Source organism: Drosophila navojoa, chromosome X, assembly GCF_054131105.1.
Source record: "Drosophila navojoa isolate 15081-1374.11 chromosome X, UAZ_NAV_1.0, whole genome shotgun sequence".
NCBI lineage: Eukaryota > Metazoa > Arthropoda > Insecta > Diptera > Drosophilidae > Drosophila > Drosophila navojoa.
The window spans coordinates 16,097,157-16,116,844 of NC_142895.1; the positions used below are offsets into that span (position 1 = coordinate 16,097,157).

A 19,688-nucleotide genomic window follows, 5' to 3' on the forward strand; every position below is an offset into this window, starting at 1 on the left:
AACTTAATAACATTTGTAAATACATGTATATACATGACAAAAAAAAAAATAAAATAAATAAAACAAGCAATCAAAATATTTTAAACAGTATTTGAATAAATATGGCAGAATAAGTATAAAAAGAAATAAAAAGAATTATAAAAAATAATAATAATAATAAAATAATATAGTAACATACAATAAAAAAAAAAAAAAAAAAAAAAAAAAAAAAATACTTTAAACACAACGAATATATAAATATTAAAATATTAAAAAAAAAGATGTATTCTAATTTAAAATAAATAAAATTTTTGTTATTTTTTTTTAATTTGCATAAAACTATAAAATGTTTAAAATATTGCTCTTTATTTGTATTATCATTTTAATTATTTTAAATTATAATACAAAATTTCTGTTTTTTTTTATCTTTTTTATATTCAAGAAAATATTTTAAAATTAGTTTAAAAATAACAATGAAAAAGTATATCTCTTATATGATATATTTATTAGTAATAATTTATTTATTATTTAAATTTAAATTCTTGTTTGGTAAATTTATTTCGAGAAATATGAGTGCGAGGGCTGCCAAATTTAGGCACATTAAACACCTTTACACTTTTACACTGCCCGCAGAAAGTATGCACATCATTAATTACGGCTCGCGTATCGCTGAGCTTTTGGAGAGCAACTCGACCGATAGTTAATCATGCGCTTCGATAATTCGCAGGTCAAATGGTCACGCAAGAACATCGCTGCCACCATGGAGCGCTTCGAGCCCACCGCCACGGCGCAGTCGTCGTCGTCCACCTCGTCGCTGGATTATGGCTTCGCCGCTGGCGTCATGACGCCCGGCAGCAGCAGTGCCACGCCCTCGCACGGGGCTGGTTCAGCGGCCGGCATGTCGTCCACGGCCTCGCTGCATGTGGCCTACAATGGCGGCAGTGGTGCCGGTGGTGCTGGAGTTGCGGGTGGTGTGGGTGGCCCAAGTGCTGGAGCCATGGGCCCCAGTGGCTCAGCTGGAGCGGCAGCCGCGGCGCCATTCAATCACGTCTACTCCTATGCCTATTACGAGCCCGGCGCCGCCAAATGCCATACGAACGTGCCCGCCCAGGGCCAGGGCAATGGACACCACCATCACGCGCCGTCGAAGAGTCCGCCGCGCAACTCGATCCGGGCGCTGCTGGCGAAGAGCTTCCGCTCGAAGTCATCGTCGCACAGCGGGCAGTCCACGTCGTCGTCGCCCAGCGCCGAGGAGCGGGACAGGCACACGTACACCACACGCTACGGCACCACCGAGAACCTGTACGAGGAGGTTAGCGATCAGAAGATACGCAAAGTGCTCTCCGACAATCGCATTGCCACCTCCAGTGTGGGCAACGTCAAGGAGGAGCTGCGTCGCGTCCAGCACAATCATTTCCGTGTGCTGGACGAGCTAAATCTGTCGCTGGAGGCGCTCATAATGCCGCCCACGCCGCCCGACATCAGTCCCAGTCACGGCGGCCCGGCCAGCGCCAGCTCGAACGATGTACAGCATGAGGCGCCGGCCACCAGCACCAGCTGCAGCAGTGGCAGCGGCAGCGGCAGCGGCAGTGGCGCCGTTGGCAACTCCTCCTCATCGTCCTCCTCCGTGCAAGGCAAGAATGTGCTGAGTACCGGGCAGCGGCCGCGTCGCGGCGGTCTGCTTGGCGGCGCCGCGGCCAGCGCCGCGTCCAACTCCAGCTCGGCCTCGCACGCCAGCCTCGAGAACTTGTCGAGCACGCTGAACAGCATGGAGCTGAAGGATCATGCGCACAGCAGCTGCATCAATCCGGAGTTCGATGAGGGCGACCTCGACAGCGGCTTCAGTGGCAGCGGCAGCAGCAGCGGCGCCAGCTACAATGAGAGTTTGCGCTACTATAAGACGGCCACGCCCACTAGCCATAGCCATAGCCATAGTCACAGTCACAGCCATAGCCATGGGCACAATCCCACAATGATGAACCACAGCAACAGCAGCGGCAGCAACTGCAACAGCAACAGCAACAACAACAGCAACTGCAACAGCAACTGCAACGGCCACAATAATAACGGTAACAGCAGCACACTGCCGCACAACTTGCGCAGCTGCCGATCCTCGACAGCCTCGGGCACCTCCACCTCGAAGAGCAGCATGGCCAGCTGTGGCGAGGATCAGGGCATAGCCGGCATGGGCCTGCCCATGGGCATGGGCATGAACATGGGCATGGGCATGCCGTGCCCAATGAATATGGCCATGGGCATGGGCATGCCGCCCATGAACTCGAGCCTGGCCATGGGCATGGGCGAGATGTCAGGCGGCAGCTCGATGTCGCCCTTCAATTATCCGCGTCGCTGCTCGGCGGATCAGCAGCGGTCCTCGGGCCGTTCGATTGCCTCCGCCACGGGCTCAGCAACGGGCGGCGCCATCTCAGTGGCCACCGGCGCGAAACCCAAAAAGAACTTCTGGACCATGAAACCGTGATGCTACAAAAAGGCCCTGCGTCACATATGCAAGAAATGGAGCATTGTTATGGTGAGTAAAGTAAGAGATTTGATATGATATTATATAATATGTTGTCATTTGATATGATATGATATATCTTTATTAAAAATTAATCGAAAATGATATTGAAGATATTGAAATGAAGTATAGATGTATGGGAATATCAATATGGGATAGTAATGATATATTTGATATTGAAGATATTAGACTGAACAATAGATGTATGGTATATTAATGATATATTTGATATTGAAGATCTTGAAGTGAAGGATAGATACATACTTATTTGACTGAATGTATATGAGATATTGATATGATACATGAAAGACATCAGAATGAAGGATAAATGTATGGGATATTGCCGATATATCTGATATGGATGATATTAGAGTGAATGATAGATATATGGGATATTGATGAAATATCTGATTTATCTGTATGATAATACAAAGACAAAGAGGCTAATTATTATTTATTAATTATGAAATAACCTCAAAGTTCATTATATTAACCTGTAGGCTCATAGAGAGAGAAGTTGATTATATTGATGAGGAAGCAAATTTTGAGATTGGTTCATTCCTTACTGTCCACTCAACTACATTTAACAATGCTTTTGGCTGTGCTCATGGAACTCATATCGAATTTCATTACAATTTTTGTAGAATCCATCTATAAATAATAGATAAAAAACAAAAAAAAAAAAAAAAAAAAAAAAAAAAAAAAAAAACAAAACAAAATTAAATAAAAAAAATTAAATTTGAAAATAAATAAAAAAATAAAAAAAATCATACATAAAAAATAAATGAATAAAAAATAATTAAATGATATAAAATAAAGTAAATAATAAAATAATACATTGAATAAACCAAATGTAACTTTAAATTGAAAATTAATTTAAAAAAAATACAAAAATAAACTTCCATTAAACTTAAAAAAAAAATAATAATAAAATTAAAAATTAATAATAAAGCATAACTTCTTCGAAATGGAAAGCAAAAACGTAAAATTTAATAAGAAAAATCTGCCAAAACTTGCAAAGAACAGTTATATATTACGCTATAAATGGTTATGCATGGTGCTATAAAGTATATTTAAAATACATATGCACTAAAGCAGAGTCTCTTATATCCGCCTCAGTACTAAAGAGTTCCATTAGCACTCACTCCACATGATTTATTAATTGCTATGCATAAATAAAATACTATAAACTGTGAAAATCTCTCTTGAAAATCTCTGTCAATTCCCAAGATCTGCAGCAGCATATACTCGTAAGGCTTTGCTCCTTCGCTAATGACACCTGCTAAACGTTTTAGCTCTGCCTCGGCTCTCGCAGCGTTTGGGACTCAGCCTTAGAGGTTATGCTCCTCATCGTCGTCATTGTTATCGTCATGATGATCGTTATCGTAATCGTTATCGTTATCATTATTATAACTACTGCTGTCCCAATTCTGTTTATCTTTTGTATATACAATTTTTTTATGCTCGCCAGCTCAGCCTTGTTGCTGTTGTTGTTGCTGTTGTTGTTGTTGTTGTTGTCGCTCTAACTGTTGCAGCATCAATTTCAACTTTTCAACTTTAATCATAATAAATTTGCGGCTTGGCCCAGACCCAGGGCTCCATTTCAAATCAACGAGGCATTTCCGCTACCGCTGCTGCAGTCGCCGTCGACGTCGCAGTCGACGCGTCGCTTTAGCCGCTCTCGGATATTCCCAAGATAATAAATTTATTAACAGGCAGCGCGGCAGCAACAGACAACATCGTCATTATCTGTAGCGGGCAGCTTGCCACCGCACCCCGCCCCCGCCCTCGCCCTCGCCCCCGCCCTTGCCCTTGCGTTCGCCCTTGTTCTTGCTCTGTTTGCCCCCTTTCAATACCCACGAAATGAATCAATTAAAACTGATTGAACTTCATAGATTTGATTCCCTCTCTTTCTCTCTCTCTCTCTCTCTCTCTTTCTTTCTCTGTCTCTTCTTCTTCAGCTTCACTTTTATTTTTTATATACATGTATATGTATATTCATCTGTGCAATGGAAACTGGGGTAATGCCGGATTCGGACTCGGATGCGGACCGCATCATCTCTCCGGGCAGCTATGTGGGAACTTGTTTGCACACACACTCGCACACTCGCACACACACACATGCCCCCATTTTCTTGGTCTGCCACAGGGATTATGAGTGGGCAAGTGAGGCCATTAAGGCGCCTGTTGAAATCGAAATCCCAATATCAGCATTAAAACTCTTACAGCCTAAGATGCAATCCGTCCAATGCGGCCAATATGCTCTCTGGCTCAACTATCGATTTCTGCCGGCAGCAACCCTTGTGACTGAACGAACGAACGAACGATGCCGTTATTCATTGCATTTTGTTATAAATCTGTCAATTTGCACAATTGTGCGTGCGCTTTGTGCATTCGACAGGGTCGCGGCTGAGCCAAGGGCAGCGGGCGATTGGGCGGGGATGCTCACAGCATTTTAGGGTGAATCAGCGATGCGATTCGCTTCGATTCGATTCGAGCAAGACAGCATCTGAGTCTGAGCCTGTGACCGAGACCGAGACGGAGACGGAGACGGAGACGGAGACGGAGACACTGTTGAAATGCTTTTGAGCACATTCTCATTCACATTCACATTCACATTCACATTCATATTCACATTGATATCCGCATTCTCATTCACATCCGCAAGGGCGCACGTTTTTGGGCACCATAAAAAATCTGTTGCAAAGTGCGTGTTGTTTGTTGTTGTTGTTGTTGCCGCTGCTGCTGCTGCTGCTGTTGTTGTTGTTGTCCATGTGTTGATTTATAGTCGCAATTGTGCTGCGGCGCAACTAATTTGCCTCGAGTGTTAAGTAGCAAGCGAACAGCCGCTTGTGTGTGTGTGTGTGTGTGTGTGTGTGTGTGTGTGTGTGTGTGCGTGTGGGTGTCTGACTGAAGCAGCAAGCATTTAGTAATAACTCCATAGAGTTCGCACAGCTCCAGTCGAGTCATTGGATTTGTTATAAATATTGCAGTGCATAATGAATCAATTCATGAATGGCTTAGCTGCCATGGCGGCAAGTGTGAATGCCAAATGATTCATATATTCATTCAGGCATCGAATATACATATACATATAACAACAGCAAGAGATACGACTCAGCTGCACCTCAGGCAACGAGCTGCATTGGCTTCTTAAGTTATGTAAAGCACTCTGTAGCTCTCCCCCCTCTCTCTCTCTCTCTCTCTCTCTCTCTCTCTCTCTCTCTCTCTCTGCTTAGATAAATTGTAATTGCATTTGGCTCACAATCCCACTCATTGATATGCTCTTCAAAACGCATCAAATAGTCTTTTAGCCCGCTTCGATTCGATTCGATGCGATGCGATGTGATTCTTGGCTTGGCCACGTTCATCAATTATGCACTGGCTGCGTGTGCTCTTAATTGAATATGTAATATGAAATTCAACTATGGCACACACTTGCACCCATGCATTATTTACCTGGCTGCAATCTGACTCGATGCACACACAAACACACACACATACAGTGATCTCTGGGACTTGTTAAACTTCTTTCAGCTTGGCCAAAAACTTGATCTGAAAACGATTTGTATACAGTCCATTTGACAGCAGTTATCGTATGTTGTGCTCCCTCTCTTCGCCCCTCGCTGTAAGCTTTTCCGGTGCTTGGCAGCCCTTGGCGAAAGAAGCAGACGAGGGAGAGACAGAGAGAGAGGGAGAGAGAAAATAGGAAAGCCAAGCGGCGCGGCTCACTTGAAAATCGTTTAAATGTTGCCAAATCGCTCGTAACCAGCAACATCAACAAAACAGGCTAATAAAGCAAGCCAACAACAGTGAAGGACGAGCAGACAGACAGACGGACAGACAGACGGACGGGGGCGACGGGCAGGAGCTGGCAAAAGGGCAACCCAAATAAAATCAGAGCCACATCAAATGCCAAACGTCTGTTCGCAAATATGAAAATGGTTTTCGAATGGATTTCCAGCAGGTCTCCTCTGCAGCCAGAGTCAGGCAGTTCCACATGGCGTCGTAGCTGGACAATGGCGGTCAGATGCCGCATTTCAAGTGGGCAGGAGTAGGAGCGGAAGTAGGAGCAGGAGCAGGAGCAGGGAGTGGGCATAGGGATAGGAGTGCTGCCACATATGCAGGCAAATCGGACGCATTCATTCACTTAGCCATAATAAAAGAAATGAGCAAACGCAAAGCGGCCAACAACAATGCCAAAATACCAAAAAAAAAAATGAAACCAATTCAATTGCAAAGAAGACGAAGCAGAGGCAAAAGTAGCAGAAGTAGAGCAACAAACGGCGAAATTGTTGAAATTTGTCAATTTGTTGTTGTCGCATTTTAAATGTGCTCTCCACATATTTCCATTTTCCGAATACACAACGGGTATATCAGCTATAGAGAGAGAGATGTGGGAGAGAGAGACTGAAAGAGAGCGATAGACTTTTACCCTATATACATAGCTCTCTCTCTGCTCTACGTTCGCATTCTCTCTTCGAGCTCTCTCTAATCGCGCCTCGCGCATCTCTATCTCTCTAGCGCCAATCCTCGCTAATCTCTCGCTCGCTCTTATCTATCATCTCTCTCTCTCTCTCTCTCTCTCTCTCTCTCTCTCTCTCTCTCTCTCTCTCTCTCTCTCTCTCTCTCCTCTCTCTCTCTCTTATAAAAGTTACTCCAGCTAAGCAAAAAGTGAGCTGAAATTGAAAGGGTATCTAGTATTCCGGCAGCTATTGAAACGCGTCTCAGTTCCGCTTTTGCCTTTTGTTGTGCGCTGTTGGCCAAATTCAACGCACAGTTGCCAGTTTCGATAAGCAGTTGGCTCTAGAGTCTTGTCTGGCTGGTGAGATTTAGCCATGCTGATTAAAATTGAATGATGGCCAGCAGGACAGGGGACTGGGCACAGGAAGAGGAACTGCGACAGCGGCAGCGACAGCGACAGCGAGTGACATAGAAAATGGCCATGTCCCCAGCTAAAAATCCAGGATCCACAAAAACTGTAGCAGGGGCGGGCTACCGAGCAGGCGAGCGATTGCTATTGCTATTGGAATTGGTCTTGGTCTTGGTTTAGTTTTGGCTTGGGCATTGCCCGTCATGCCCTTCAACACTTACACACAGAGAGACAAAGAGAAGGAGAGAGAGAGAGAGAGAGGGACAGTGATAGAGGAAGACCGAAAAAAAGAAACCTTAACCCACTGATGGCGCCCGAAACGAAGCCGGAGACATAACATAATAAATTCGCAGACAAGGCACAGCTAAGCGCGCGCGTCACGGTGGTGCACAGGCAAACAAAATAAATAAAAATAAATAACTAAAAACAAAAATAAATAAATGTTAGTAAAAAAAGCATAAATTAAAAAAAGAATCTATTTATTTATGTATTTTTATTCTTGAATTTCATTACATTTTATTAAAATATTATAATTTAATTTAAGTTACATTGTTTATATAAATATTAAATATATTTATATAAATATAAAGCTATTTATTTAATATTTATATATATAACAAAAATTACTTGTGGTTTATTCAACAAAATATATAAATATATTTTTTTAAATTATTTATTTAATGCAAAATATTTTTAACATTTTTAAATTAAAGAATCTTAAGCAAATATTTTAAGTTCATCAAATTTTTTCTTCTATTAATATTTTCAAATAATTTTAATAAAATGAATCTATGCTTAAAAAAAAATCTAGCACTAATTATTTTTAATATTAAATTTTGAAATACTTAAAATATATCATGTAAATTAATATATTATATTTACATTTATTGATAAAATATTAGGCTAAAATAGTTTTTTTTTTTTTTAACAAATAAATAATCCTACTATTGATATTTTTATTTTTATATTTTAAAATATTAAAAGAAAATATATAAAAATATAAATTGAAAATGATATACTTACAGATGTATTTTATACATTTTTTTTTTATTTTTTTCATAAATAGTATTTATAATTATTTTTTTTTATTGACGAATTTTTTTAAATTTTTATTCAAGTCTTTCTTAATCAATTATATGTAAAAAAATTACCCAGCCGTTGATTTGATCGCTTCCCGCATGCTTTCGCACCAGTGTGCGCTGGCAGGGCGCCAACAGGCGAGACGGAATGGTGACTCGCCTCACCAAGGACACGCCGTCGTGGACAGGGCGGGGCAGGGGCCACAGCGGACAATGGCAGGCGTAGAGCAATAACATGAGGGTGGCTCAACGGTGGCTCAGCACAGTTTGGTGGTTGCTGCCGCTGTCGACGCCACCGCCGCTGCCACCGCCGCTGCTGCTGCTGTTGGCGTGACATTGTCAGCCTTGGACTGAAACTGCGACTGCTCCTGGGGGTTGTCTGCAAATCACCCACCATTTGCGCCCATTCTGCTTTATCTTGTTGCTGTTGTTGTTGTGGTTTCTTTTTTTTTTTTCTTTTTGTGAAACTGCGTCGTCTGCGGGCACAAGAAAAACTGTAGTAAATAATTCTTTAAAGATTTAGAGACACTTGGCGAACAGATGCGTTGCCAGCAATTGCAAATTTTTATGAGATATACACCGAAGCGACGCTGGCTGCGACGCGTGCTTCGAGCTGCTTTTTAGCTATTTCTGTTGAGCGAACGACGAGGCGAACGGCGAGGCGAGCGAGCGAGCGAGCGTCGCCATAAGCGGGCCACATATCAAGATTAATTTTTTCCAAGATAATAAATTCAATGCAGATTAAATGGCAGACCATTAAATTATCGGCAGCAAAGTCGACTTGAGAGGATGTCACTAGGGGAGGGTCCCTTCCCTCACCCACTCCCACTCCCACCCCATCTCCCTCTGCCTCTGCCTCTGCCTCTGCCTCTGTCTCTCTCACTCACTCGCCCGCTCTGTGTGCGTGACTGCCAAGCGTATTTTGATAGTGCAATGTAATTATGCTTAAGCTGCAGCGAGACGTTTATAAGTAAATCGTATATGAAAATCAGTTAAGAAACTCATAAATAAAATGGCCAACAGATAATGCAGATAAGCGGTTTAGATAGCCCAGATAGCAGTTGATATTGCCATGGCATATGGAAAATTTACAGCCATCACGTAGTTTGCCATGAACTTAAATATATATATAGCTCGATGGAGGAATATGTATACTAGAGCTGGGTCTTGAGTAGATTGTTAAGGGCTTGAATGATAGCGTTATAAAGTACATAAGTATATATGTACATTCTTGAATAGGATGAGGTGCTGGGAGAATGTAGCCTTGTCTGTTATTGAAGTCAGGATATTACCTATTCGGAAACTCCCGACTCGGACATTGTTACTTGTTTTTAATGTATTTTATTGCTGGTTATTATGCATCTTTATCGCTTAAGCAGTGATATGGCGAACATTTAGATCTTCATTATTTGTGCTTCTCATCTAATCCGTTTCGGATTCCCTTAAGATGCAGATGCAGAGAGTGTAGCGTTTGCAGTGTTTGGCTACGATACATAGCTGAAATGTGTTTCTTTTCTCATTCTGCTCAATTCCACAGTATTTATAGTATTCTAGTATTCCAGTTGTTCTTGGTAGCCAGATTAGAATAAAACTAACTCAATTTAGCTGGCAGACTTTACTGTCATCTATGTGAAGCAATGCATACTTACATGTCAAATAGATCCTCAGTCGTCAAGTTTCACAGCTGTTTGTTCCCTAAGGAGATATTCAATATAGGAAGTTTCTAAAGAGAGGAAGTTTATATAGAAATCAGAGATCAGAGATCAGAGATCAGAGATCAGAGATCAAAGTTTTTCAGAGATCCTCAGATATCCTCAGAGATAATCAAATATTTTACAGCGATCCTCAGTCGCCCCTTGTCCAGCTCCTTAGACCCTTGTTCCCTATGGATGTATACCCTATATGAAGTATGAATATGAAGAGACTCTTAGCAGTTCTTTAGTTTGGTTTCACTTGATTGCATTGGCTTTATACTCGAATTCTGCAATTACGATTTCGCCTATTCATTCGAGCTTTTGTGATGTTTGGCTCGAATCAGTTGAAACGAGTTCAGGCCAGGCCTTAGCATTGGCAACAGAACCAAATCGAGGCGGGCCAACGATGCAGACACATTAATTACGCTACGTTGGCCTGGCCCAGAGGCGAGTTCACAAATTTTTCGGCGCAGCTGCAATCAAATGCCGTCGTGTGTTTCGTTTGTCGTTTGTCGCTCTGAGCCAAAGCAATAGCCAAAAAACAACAACAAATAGAATAAGAAGACATGGAATGCAAATGACAGGAGGAGCGCGCTAAAGTTAAAAACAAAAGCGACTCTGTCGCATCGACGTCCCCAACAGCAGACGAAATCCGAATTGCCGCTGGTGGCTCGCCGCGTCGTCCTTTTGCTATCTGGCCGCGGCCGCCACTGCCGCCACTGCTGCCACTGCTGCCACTGCTGCCACTGGCTCTACCTACGCCGCCTCTACCGCCCATCAATCAGGCTGTGCAAAGCACATCTCAAAGTCAATTTTTTTGGCAAACAAACAAAACGATTGACGAGATATCGAGGCAGCGCCGCAGGCGTGTGTGTCCGTCCGTGTGGCACACAGTAACCGCCGCCGCCGCCGCCGCCGCCTGCTGCCCGTCGCTTCGCTTAATCAACGGTTGAGGCACCAAATGTCAAATGGTCGGCTGATTGGTGGAAAGTCGCGCGCGAAACGCGCACAAATCGCGCGCGCTTTTAATGAGATCAGATTTGACAATTTGCAGCATAGACAAACGTTGCTTTGTATGTGCATGTGTGTGTGTGTGTTTGTGAGAGTGTGTGTGGTGGTTGGGTGGGGGCACCACCGCACAATCAGTTTCCGTTTCCGCTGGCCGCCATTTTGTTGCTCTCCGGCTAATAAAACGTTGAGCGACAATTATTTGCTTCGCCCTTTTTTTGCTCCTCTTCCTTCTCCCTGGCCTTCTCCGTCTCCGTCTCCGTGTTTTTCGCGCCGCACGAGAGTCCAGAGTCCAGAGACCAAGTCGAACTTTTAGTTTGGCAACGTAACGCGATGCGGCGCTTGCTTCATTAACTGTACAAGTAAAGCAGCCGCAGCAACAATGCAGCGCAGCGAGCAAATAAGCGCGAGTGTGCAAGCAAATAGCCGACTAGCAGATACCCTGGAGAATCGCAAAGAGCGAAAGACCAAAGGCTGTTATTATTTTTTTTATTGATTTTTCAGTCAATCAATATTATTTTTCACAGTTTTTAAAATGTGAATGACTAGTGGATACCCTATAAAAAAAAAAATAAATGTTGCATTAAAAATGTTTTTTTTTTTTTTTTTTCAATATTTTTGTGCATCCCATTTTTCAATTTCTCAGGACTCTTAATTAAAAAATATTTTTAAAAATTGTATTTATATTTTTGTGGATTATTTGTCATGTGCTGCACTGCCAGATACCCTGCCATTGCAATTTGAGCTCTTCGCTTTATACAAATTATTTTTAATTACTTTTCCAGCCAATTAAGCCTTTGTTTTGATTGTTTTCTATTCATTTCACAGTTAATAAAAAATTTCCTTTGTTCCGTTCGGGCCGCGTATACTCCACTTGGCCAACTGGCCGCATGCGGCATTGCCACTTAGTTTGATGTTGTTTTGCTTATTGCTTTTTTGTTGCTGCCGCCGCTGCCGTCGCTGCTGCTGCTGCTGCTGCTGCTGTTGTTGTCCGCTTCACACCTATGTTTGTGCAACGGCTTTTGTTTGGGCTGCCTTTCGTAGTGCTTTCGTTTCGGTGCGGAATATAAACAACGGCCCTGACGCAGGCAGCGGGCAGCGGGCAGCGGGCAGCGGGCAAACAACCAACAGCAGCACTCATCGGTGTGTTGCTGCTGGTGTTGGTGTTTGCAGACAACAAGCGAGGCTCCTGCGCTCCGATAACTGTGCATTGGCTTTTGCAGTGTGTGTGTGTGTGTGTGTGTGTGTCCGCCCCTTTTTTGGCCCACTCGCGGCGCCAATTTATGACCTGTCAGAATTTTCCACTGGTCGAAAATCGCCAGCGCCTTAAAAAGAAAACAGAAAGAAAAAGCACACACACACACACACACACACACACACACACACACACACACACACACATACACACACACCCATACACACATACATGCACAGACTTTAAGTGCTCTGCCGCAAAAGCCATTGCTCAGCTCAATTGTGTCAAAACTTTAGCGCCCGAATAAGTAGGCAACACTTTTTTTTTTTTTTTCGCAAACTGCTTAATTCAGCAAAAGCTAAAGATATTATTGATGTACATAATATTTACAATAGATATCGAAATACATGTATATAATATAGTCAAAGCATATTTTAAGTGCGTTGCGAAAATGCCTTACTGCGCCCCCTGCGCGCCTTGCTGAAATTGTGCGAAAACTTTTGCGCCCCAATAAGTAGGCAACAGTTTTTGTTAGTTTGCCAAAGCTTGGCAAAGAAAAGGCTGCCATTGATATAGGGATATACATGTATGTATGAGTATTTATATAGATGGATAGATGGACAGTTAAATAGGTAGAAATACATACATAAATATCAAGTATGTATGGTATTTTTTTTTTTACATTTTTTTTAATTTTATTATAATTTATACAAAGTTTTTAAGAGCATTATTTTATATTTATACTTTAAAATGTTAGCTAATTCTGCTTTATTATGTTCATTCTGCTTCATTAATTCCTTCCATGGAATATGTATTTATTATTTATACTATATATGTATATATAACAAATTCAGAAAAATACATTTTCTCTGTATCTGCCTGCCTCTCTCTCTGTCCTTCTGTCTCTTTAGACAACTTGTTTTCTTTTTATTTGTTTGCCTATAGATTATATATATTCATAGTCTCAACTTTATTCAACCAGCCAATTTATGCATATATATGCATAATATATTATTCTATAGCATTCCAATGAATTGACCCTTGGACATGCCGACCTTCCTCTCCCTCCCTCTCTCTATCACTCTGCCTTCAGCTGCTGCTGGTGCTGCTTCTCCTATTTGTCGCTCTCTTGCTGCTCTGTGTGTCCTTTCATTATATGAGCATGTAACATTGTGCGTGCCACGCCCCCAACGCCCACATAGGCCGTGCTTCTGTGGACAGTGCGCTACATGGCCCGCTAAGTTGGTTAAAAGTTCAATGACGCTTTTTGACGGCTTTTGACTTCTGGCATTTTGTAGTTGTTGTTGTTCCATTTTCGGATATATAGTAAAGCCCTCTGATGTTGTGCGGATGTCCAGGATGTCTGTCTGCCTGCAGGTGGGCAGCTGTGCATGTGTGCACAACTTCTGTCTGGCCAGCCGACGAGCCGCATAATTTCCGACGACGAACAGCAGTGCCAACAGCCTGACTTAATGCTCTCTTTTTTCGGAAAGGGAGCAGTGTGGGGAAGGAGGGGGGAGCGATGGTTCGGGTCAACCAGCTGACAACTGTGTCCAAGCGAGCAGGAGCAGGTTGGCTGGGTGTGGGTTTTCGTTTGGGTGCCAGTGGAAGGACACGGGGTCATGGCAACGTCTCATTCATTCTGTCAGTCACCCAGTCAGCCAGTCAATCAGTCAATCAAGCGGCCATTCAATTTATCGTTGACTTAACTTTTTGATGGTTACAAAATGAAATTTATGAAGCCGCACCCCTCTCGGGCTCCCTTTGCACCTTTGCCCTTGTCACTACTCTCCATATCCCAAAAACTGTGAGACAAATGCAGAAGCTGTGCAAACAAAATACAGTTGCCCGACTAGCAGATACCCTGCACAGTCTCAAGAGCTGTTGTTGCTACTCTGAGACATTGGAAAACTCTTCAGCTCCTGGGACTTCTGATGGGAAGATGACTGTATATAGATTTCTCCTCTTTTAGTTTTATCTATGCATATGTATGTATGTATGTATCAATCTGTCTACATATACATATATGCCAAATTAGGCATATGATATAACTTTTGTGCTTTATTCTCTATATCTCTCGTTCTCTCTCTCTATCTTTCTATCTCTCTCTCTCAACCGATCAGCGCGCGCTCTATCGACGCGAGAGAGCGCGAGTCGAGCTCCGTCGCGCTCGGATTGGCGCGCGCGCTATCGATCCGAGCTGCGAGAGCGAGCTGAGTCGCTGCGCTCCGCTCGGGTCTCTCTCTTCCTCTCGTCTCGTCTCTCCATCTAGATCTCTCTAGCAACTCTCTCTCTCTCTTTCTCACCTATCTTTCTCTCTCTCTCTTTCTCTATCTATCTATCTCTCACTCTCCTTACCTCTTTCTCACTCTCTCTTTTATCTGTTTCTTCTCTTCTCTTCTCTTCCCTCTTTTTATATTTTTAGAGTTTTATTTTTCTTTAGTCTGGCATGCCTGATTGCTTCGCCTGCTGGGTATATTATGAGTCTCATCTTTTTATTTTTCGGGGCTGCCTGTTTCATTGCCATTCATATGCTCACACACACACATACACATGCACAGATCCATCAGCTGCAGCTGGCGCTTCATGCGAGCTCTCAGACTCCAACAGCTTGGCCTCTGCCCACGTCTCTGCCTCTGCTGTCGACCTGTAGCTGCCCCTGCCTCTGTTGCTGCTGCCTCTGCCACTGCCTCTGCCTCTGCCCCTGCCTCTGCCTCTGCCCCTGCCTCTGCTGCTGCTGGCCTGGGTCCTCTGTCGAAGTGTTATCTTTGCGGTGGCATCTATAATGGGTTTTGTCACGTCGCAGACGCGTCTGCCATCATCTCTCTCGCTTCCTCTCTCCTCCCGCTCTCTCTCTCTCTCTCTCTCTGTGTGTCTCTCTCTCTCTTTCTCTGTCTACCGCTCTCTGTCTGTTTGTCCACTTTCGTGCAACTGTTTGCTGAGGCATGAAAAACGCACGTCGACATCAATAAACTTAAAACAAAAAGCGTTCGAGGCGAGAGAGGCAGAGGCAGAGGCAGAGGCGGAGGCGGAGGCAGGTCACCTTTTGCGTCACACACACACACGCTCATGTGTGCTGCTGCGTGTGTGTGTGTGTGTGTGTGCTGTTGCTTTTGTAAAACATTTGCGTGTTGTTTAAGCCGCTTTTCGTCGTACGCAGCTCGTCTATCCGCTTAATAACTTTGGCGCCAAATGTCAAGCGCTGCCCCTTGAAGAGCAGCAACAATAACAAGGGTGTGCGAGTGTGTGTGCGAGTATGTGTGTGTGTGTGTGTGGAGCAAGTGTATCAAATTGGCAGCCCGTTATCCAGTTGACTTTTCACAAATTTTCCAACGTAATTGTTAAAGCTCGCAATGCGGTCAAGTGAATGTGTGTGTGTGTGTGTGTGTGTGTGAATGCCAAGACAAGCACAAAATGGCAACCATAGACAAGTGAGGCGAAGGGTGGCTTAACGGGTAGCTACCCGCTGCTGGCCAGACACCCAATAAAATTATATTGTACATGCATGCGGCAATAAATAAATTAGAACAAGGTGCCACAAGCGGCAGCTGCACGAGAGTGCCAACAGAAAAAGAGAGAGAGAGAGAGAGAGAGAGAGAGTGGGAGAGGGAGAAAGACAACATTTTATTTTGCCTTTTAATAATAAACTGAAGCAGGCGAAGCAACTGCGTTGGCAGTCAGATGCAATTTATTGATAATATATATATGCGGCTTCAGGGCCACAGCAGCAGCAACCTTCAAGGCAGAGAGACAGAGTGGGAGAGAGAGAGAGGGGGCAATAAATGGAAGGGAAAAGCTTTTGGCAATTTGTTGCGACAAATTTTTGGCAATATTTTGCTGACCAGCGAGAGCAAAGCAACAGCAGCCAGACAGACAGACACTCAAAATTTACGGCGACTGATAAGCAAAATATAGTGGAAGAGAGTGAGGGGGAGAGGAAGAGGAAGCGGGTGCGAGAGAGTGAGCAACACACTGATAAAAGGACTGGAGTAAGAGACAAGGGAATAGAAGAAATCAGAAATTAGCCAGGCACAGGAGAGAAGGAAAGCAGAAGAGAGAAGAGTGCAAGAAGAGAGAATTGCGACTAGAATAGAACTAGAAATAGAATAGACAATAGAGAATAAGAGAAAAGAGGGAATAGCTAATAGAGGATAGGGGGATAGTAGATAGAGGATAGAGAGAACACAGAGAAAGAAAAAAGCTGCATTGAATATAGAGAATAGATGGTGAAGAATAATGAATGATGAATGATGAATAAAGAATAGAGAAAGGAAAAAAAATGATTTAAAATAGAGAATAAATAGAAAATAGAGATGGAGACTGCAGTGATAGAGGAAAGAGGATAGAAAATAGAGGATAGAGGATAAATGATAGAGGATAGATGATAGAGGATAGAGGATAGAGGATAGAGGATAGAGGATAGAGGATAGAGGATAGAGGATAGAGGATAGAGGATAGATGATAGAGGATAGATGATAGAGGATAGAGGATAGAGTACAGACGTTAGAAGATAGACGATAGACGATATACGATATACGATAGGCGATAGATGACTAAAGACTGGTTAATAATAAATAGAGGGAATAGAAAATAGAGAATAGAATATAGAGAAAAGGCAACAGAAAATTGAAAATAAGTAAAAGAGAATACATACAGAATAAAGAATAAAAAACACAGAATGGATGAAGGTGAATAGAGAGTAGAGAATTGAAGATAGAGAAAAATGAATAGAAAATAGAGAGTAGTAGAGAGCTGCATATAAGATGATGGAAAATATCCCATGCAGCAGGAGGGATTCCTTGCTTTCTCACATAATTTACTAATCCCGACTGAAGCAACTCAATTTCTAACTAAATATTCGACTCTTTAAAACCCATTTCGATTGTCTTTGAAGTAAAATTATTGTGAAACGAAAGCGATTAATATAATCAAGTTGAATTTGTAATAAATTAAATAATAAATGCATGATTAAATTTCAATTAACTGTGCATAATTTGATTTCACTTTTCGCATTAATAAATCATTCTCTCTCTCCCCCTCTCTCTCTTACACTCTCAACAGGAATACAATACAAAGACTGCCTCATGCCACGCCATCCACTACTACCAGCCACATTCGCATTCGCATTCGCATCAACATCAGCATCAGCGTATCAACAACAATTGCAGCAATTGCTGCAGCAACAGCAACGGCAGCAGCAACTGTTGCTGCAACAGCTCCATCGCCAGCCACAAGAAACTGCAGCAACAACAACAGCAGCAGCAGCAGCAACAACAACAGCAGCAGCAGCAGAAGCCGAAACATCGATACGGTCACACTGGCCGCAGTCGCTACAGCTACAAATACGATGCCGTCGAGGAGTGCTGCCGTCCGATCTTCCACGAGCAATACGGCTCCTTCGCGGACATGTTGTGAGTGGGCATCAGGAGGTGCGCGGCAAGGCGGAACACACGGTACCTACAGCAGACAAACTACAAAGTGTTATACTATACGGAGGAGCGCGAGCAGGAGGAGGGACGCGGAATGGAGAGAATGGAGAGGGAGCAGGAGCTGGAGTTGGAGCTGGAGCAGGAGACGGATACAGATACGGATTGAGCAGTTGAAGATGTTGAATGTTAGCTGGTTATATAGGTAGTTTCTTCATTTACACACACACACACACAGGCAGTATACCTAAAAGAGAAACAAAAAAATATAAAGATGTAGTGAATTTTTTTATAGATATTGAGTGTGTTTATCTAAAGACAAAAAAAAAAACGAAAAGAAAAGAAAAGAAAAAGTAAAGAGCAAACGATTAGCGATAAACGATTAAAAATTCGAGTGTTAAAATATATATATATATATAAATACATATGCTATATATGTATACACAAAACTATATGGATGTATACCTTCTCGAGAGCACACACAGAACATAATGTTAAAATGCAAATATATATATTTAAAATATATGTATTATCCATTGATATCCGGCTATAAATGGCACGCGCTATAAATGTTAGGCATATATATATACATACATATATATATATGTCGATATATACATACATATATATGTGTCTATATCGAAATATAGAGTTTACACACATACTATTTATTCATGTACATATAATAAATTGATATCCATACCATATATATATATATATATATATGAAACTATGTGAAAGGCATATGAAGTTTTTTTTTTTTTATTGGAAATTCCGTCTAGAATTAGCATTGAGAATTGTTGTTGTTCTATATATATACATATATGCATACATATACATACATATGCATACATATATATGTATACACATATATACATATATATATATATAAACTTTTTTTTTTTTGGTATAATAGACTAGATCTAGGATCTGGCCTGGCCTGGCCCAGAAATTGTCTTAACTAAGCGCATTTATTTAAAAAATAAACGAAAATTGAAATCGAAATAAAAAAAATATATATATACACACATATATGCATAAATTTGTAAACTTAAATATATATATATATACACACATATATATATAACTAACAATATATATTTTTTTTTTTATTTATAATATTGCAAATGCTTGTATATAGAGTTAAACAGATATTTGATGGCAACATTTTAATAATAAAATAAATATACATTAATAAATAAAAATAAAAAACAAACATATATTTTTTTTTTTCAAATACTCTTATTATTATTATATGCATAGATAACTCTTAGTACGATCTAAGCTCTGAGTGTTAAACAAATGTAAATAAATGAAATCGATTTGAATTGAATTGACGCACAGCCAACTGAGGAGAAGGAAGAAGCGACGACTCATTAAAAAATATATATATATAAAATAAAAAAATAAAAGAAAAACAAAGTAAGATAATACAATTTACACTCGTCGACTTAATTATTACAAAAAGAAAATTACATAAAAAAATGTGTCTTAAAAAACAAAAGAAAAACAAAGTAAAATGCATGCACATACATACATACAACTCGCATATATGTATTTGTGTATGTGTATATGTGTATTATCGATGGTTAGCATATTGTATGTATTCCAGAACTAAATAGAGAGCACGCTCTAAAGCTGTCCTTATTGTATTTCTAAGCAGCATTCCCTAAATGTGGTGTCAACTCGAACTCGAACTCGAACTCGAATTCGAATTAGAACTCGAACTAAGTAAAAAACAAATTCAATGTCAAGTTAAAAACGTAAAAACATAAGCGAAAAAGAAAACAGAACAGAATACATTTAAATTGGGCAATTGTGAATGTGTGAAGAGAGCAGGGAGAGCAAAAGGGAAAGCATAGAGCGAGAGAGAGAGGGAGAGAGAAAGCATCTCTTGCAGAGCCACTTGACCACAG

At 41.6% G+C, this 19,688-nt stretch overlaps 2 protein-coding genes across 2 annotated transcripts in view; both read left to right on the plus strand.

The window, feature by feature from the left end:
* LOC115565378 (uncharacterized) overlaps nucleotides 1–2,510 on the plus strand; it is a 112,518-nt gene extending 110,008 nt beyond the window's left edge. Inside the window, exon 5 of the mRNA XM_089264727.1 lies at nucleotides 707–2,510. Within this exon, the coding sequence (XP_089120853.1) occupies nucleotides 707–2,458 (1,752 nt within the window). The 3' untranslated portion in view covers nucleotides 2,459–2,510. The remainder of the gene's footprint in view (nucleotides 1–706) is intronic.
* On the plus strand, nucleotides 2,289–19,547 carry LOC108657528 (uncharacterized). The gene is made up of 2 exons (XM_089264741.1): nucleotides 2,289–2,509; nucleotides 17,408–19,547. Exons 1-2 carry the CDS (start codon nucleotides 2,507–2,509, stop codon nucleotides 17,759–17,761), a joined length of 357 nt encoding a protein of 118 aa, XP_089120867.1. The 5' UTR covers nucleotides 2,289–2,506; the 3' UTR covers nucleotides 17,762–19,547.
* Nucleotides 19,548–19,688: the final 141 nt, after the last annotated feature.